Genomic DNA, 4044 nt, shown 5'->3' with positions numbered 1-4044 from the left:
CAGATGACTCCTAGATATTAACTGGGCTTCCCTGCTCGCTTGTGTGCAGGGCGGAGGCTTAATTGGGGAGATGGGGGTGGTTTGCATGACTTGCAGAAGAAATCTCTTGCTAAACACAGCTGAGGTTGTGGGCGATCTTAAGCACAAGCTCTTCTGCAACATCTTGTATTTCTTTAATGACCAAGACAAACTCTGAAGTTTCTTTTTGCATATGAAAGCACAGCTTGCTCCGGAAGTTAATGAATGTCTAGGCTCTATGAAGTTTTTTTGCTTTGTTTGTGATTAGCTCACAGTGAGGATTTTATACAGTAACTGACACCATGCTGCCTAATAATACGTTGAGATAAACATCTGTCTTAATCGCATTTATTAAAATATTGTACTTGTTCTGACTTACATACAAATTCAAGTTAAGAACAAACCTACAGTCCCTATCTCATATGTAACCTGGGGAATACCTGTATTCATAAAGAGGAATTCATTCTGAAAGTGATTTTGTTTGCTTGTTTTAGGCCAGGGAGTAATTGAGTGCTGCTTGTGAATTGGCGAGTGGTCCTGGAGGCGCTCTGGTGCTAATAAATAGAAAAAGCTTTGGTGCCATTAAAAGTTGTACTAAAGTTACTATAAAAAATGTGATCAAGCAAAATCGTTATTGCAGATGAAACAGTATTGGTCATCACCAATAAAACAACTTACCTACCTTTTTTTAAATAAACTCTTTTTGCTCCTCCGGTTCAGGAGCTTCAGCCATCTTGATTGGCCGGACCAGAATTATGTAACTCTCGCACCCATGCATGGGAATTATTTTTGGTAGTTGGCTTTGCTGAGACCTTACAGGCTGTCAATACAACTCAATGTACAAAAAATGTATCCGTTGCGATCCTTCAAACCACAGAGTATTTGCATCTGTGATGTGGTTTTATGGGCGCATCACATTGAATTTTAAATGTGTGCAACTGATGATTTATGGCAACACATATACAGTGCGTTACTAGATTATGTGTTATGATGCTCATTGTGGTCTCAGCAAGTCTTTCCTGTAATAACAGTAAAACAAATAATGAATTACACAAAATATCATTATATTAAAGTCTTTATTAGATTTTTTACTTCCTGACATCAAAGGGGCAACAGGCTGAGTGTCACATAGAACGGGACCCAAATTTTTTGAAATTTTCAAAAATCAATGTTGAAAAATTTTCAGAGTTTATCACAAGTAAAAATATACAATAGATTTCCTTATAAGTATTTTCACATGGAGGAATGCTGTCAGCTGCTATGTGCTCACCTCCTGTAGGGTGATAACCGATCGGTGATAATGTGGTTGCCTGGTAGACTATTAGAGGGTCAAGAGGGATTGTTATCTAATTATAATGCAACAATGAGCTAGTAAACAACCTAATATTACCTATAGAATAAAATCATTAAAAGCACAACGTCAATGCACAACAATGCAAACACCTAGCTAAGGAAACTGCCAGAGATTTATATATAATCAGAAAACTGCTAAAAGTTACAGAAATAAAACATGGGACTGCCAGAGTCAGCATGCTAAATGAGACTGGTGAGGAAGGAGATCAGTATCCGTGATTGGTATTTATAATCTAATATAATTGCTTGGGCTTATATGTTGATGGTGTATAAGTGGCAGATAATTAGGCTTCCAGTGGTCACCCATCAGCTATGAGTTGACTTTCCACCCTTCCAACCATTTTGAATTCACTTGCAATTATTTTTATTACTAGCTCTGTAAATATCTCTCTCCTTTCACCTGTATGTAGCTACTGAAACTTTTTTTGTGTACCGCTTAGTATCTCATTACATCTTTCCCTTTTAAAAATTCTTAGTCCTACTTTTTGATTGGTTTATTTGACAATTATTATTCCACCAATTCAAGTTCCTTGCAACCACCAATTCAAGCTCCCATTGGTACTACCTGTCTTTGGCTGAGTTTCTCACCTCTAACTAATATCCCCAAATACTTTTATACTACCCTTCCATACACCAAACACAACATGGAGGGGTTCAGAAAAGGTGGCTGTGAGGGTGTGGAGGTGACGAACTGGGTGACACAGATCATAAAAAGAGATCTGTCCGGCCTCATAATCCAGATATATTCTGACTCTGCCACTGAAGATAATGGCCGGTAAATGGATGACGTTACCATTGTATACCACTGCATATTGTCTGTTAACCCTGTACAGACCCCAGAATTTGTCATTATTTCCAATTTGTGATTTATCTCCTGTCCTGTCCATACTGGGGTAACACAATACAATTCTCCAATTCTCTGAACCCTCAACATCCAACTCCCAGTAATATCGCCCAGAGGAGACACTTTGACTACTCATTACCTGGGGGTAAGACTGAAATCTTTTTGATGTTACTGTGCGATTCTGGCTTATCTCCGACCAGGATACAGTTTTTTTGTTATCTGATATATATGGTTTAACACTGGCTGTGTTTACATCTAATAAAATTTCTGAAGCTTTCTCCGCACAGATTCCTTTATTTACCCCGGTTATTAAATTAAATAAACCTGTGTGTAATGAGTATGAGATTCCAACCACATCCAGATCATGGAGGAGGTTATCATGTCCATCTTTGTCCTTCTTGGAATCACAGAAGTCAGGTATTTCCGATTCATTTAGGATAGTCATTGGGTCCACCATGGTACACAACTCCTCAATGTGACGTATCTTCCTTGACAGCTCGTCCTTCTTGATTTCCAGCCGCTGGATCTGATCAGAGTTAGAGAAAGAAAGTTGCTTTTCTTGGCTGGAAATCTCACTCAGGATTTTCTTCTCTAGTTCTTCCAGCTGTCTTATGAGGTCTTTAAACAAGGCAGTGACTTTTTCTCGTTCACCAGCTGCTTTAGTTTTAACTTTCACCCCATGTTTCTCAAGACTCCGAACTTTTTCCTCAATCTCCTCTTTCTCTGTCGCCATTTTCTGCAGAACATTTCTCATTTTCTTCTTCTTTTGCTCAGAGGCCTCCTCCAATGATTCCATCTGATGTCCTTTGTGTTCCCCGATCAGACAGCAGGACACACAGATACATGCAGAGTCCTCAGTGCAGTAATATTCCAGGATCTTCTTATGGATGGAACATTTCCTGTTCTCCAGGGTAGTGGTGGGATCAGATAAGACGTGTTCTGGTGACCTTTTGTGAACACTCAGGTGTTTATCACACAAAGACACTTCACAATGCAGACAGGACTTAACGGCGGCTACAGGAGAGTCAACACAGTGAGAACAAAATATTCTGCTCCCCTCTGGATCCGGCTGAGTATTCACGAAATTCTCAACTATGTTACGCAGCGTTATGTTCTTGTGCAGCGTAGGCCGCTCCCGAAACTCTTCTCTGCATTCCGGACAGAAAAAACTTTGCTTTTGTGTATTCAACACACGATCAATACATTCCCTGCAATAGTTATGTCCACATTTTAGCATTACAGGATCGGTGTAAATATTCAGACAGATAGAACATTCCAGCTCCTTTCTTAAACCGGCAGCAGATGCCATGGCTGACGGAGGATAGGAAATGAAACTGAAAGCATTGCTTCTTGGAATATAGAGGACGTTTCAGATGATAGGCTGGGTGAAGCTGATAGGTGACTTCTGCTGCATGCTGCTTTTTAAAGACACAAACGGGGTGACGGCTTTAGATTTAAGGGAAGGCATGACGCGGGCGCAATGACTGGCTGATGGGGAACAATGTGGCTACAATGTGCTGCGTGAGTGCAGCTTGTGAACAGAATATGGTGGTGGGGAATCCCTCTTACTGTCTGTTACTTCCCCCATCTCTTAGATTGTAAGCTCTTCTGGGCAGGGCCCTCTCCTCCTCCTGTGTCACTGTATGTAGCAAATAACTGAAGAAATCCATTCCAGGTTTGCTGTGTCACCCAGCTTCACTGATGAAAATGTATTCTCTATCTTAAAAGGTTTTAATTGCCATCTGTGTCCCAGCTGGGGAGACTTTCCCTCACTTCCTGTAGGGACAGGAAGAGATAGAAAATTACATCCAGGGGGACATTAAAAAAAA

At 40.4% G+C, this 4044-nt stretch overlaps 1 protein-coding gene across 1 annotated transcript; it reads right to left on the bottom strand.

Annotated features, from left to right (window-relative positions):
* Window positions 1-801: 801 nt before the first annotated feature.
* LOC140321246 (E3 ubiquitin/ISG15 ligase TRIM25-like) lies at window positions 802-3749 on the bottom strand. The gene has a single exon (XM_072398076.1). It carries the CDS (start codon window positions 3522-3524, stop codon window positions 1962-1964), a length of 1563 nt encoding a protein of 520 aa, XP_072254177.1. The 5' UTR covers window positions 3525-3749; the 3' UTR covers window positions 802-1961.
* Window positions 3750-4044: the final 295 nt, after the last annotated feature.

This window comes from Pyxicephalus adspersus, unplaced genomic scaffold, assembly GCF_032062135.1.
Source record: "Pyxicephalus adspersus unplaced genomic scaffold, UCB_Pads_2.0 Sca1595, whole genome shotgun sequence".
NCBI classification, from domain to species: domain Eukaryota; kingdom Metazoa; phylum Chordata; class Amphibia; order Anura; family Pyxicephalidae; genus Pyxicephalus; species Pyxicephalus adspersus.
Note: the sequence above shows the minus strand (reverse complement) of the source record. Positions and strands in the feature narration are given on the sequence as shown.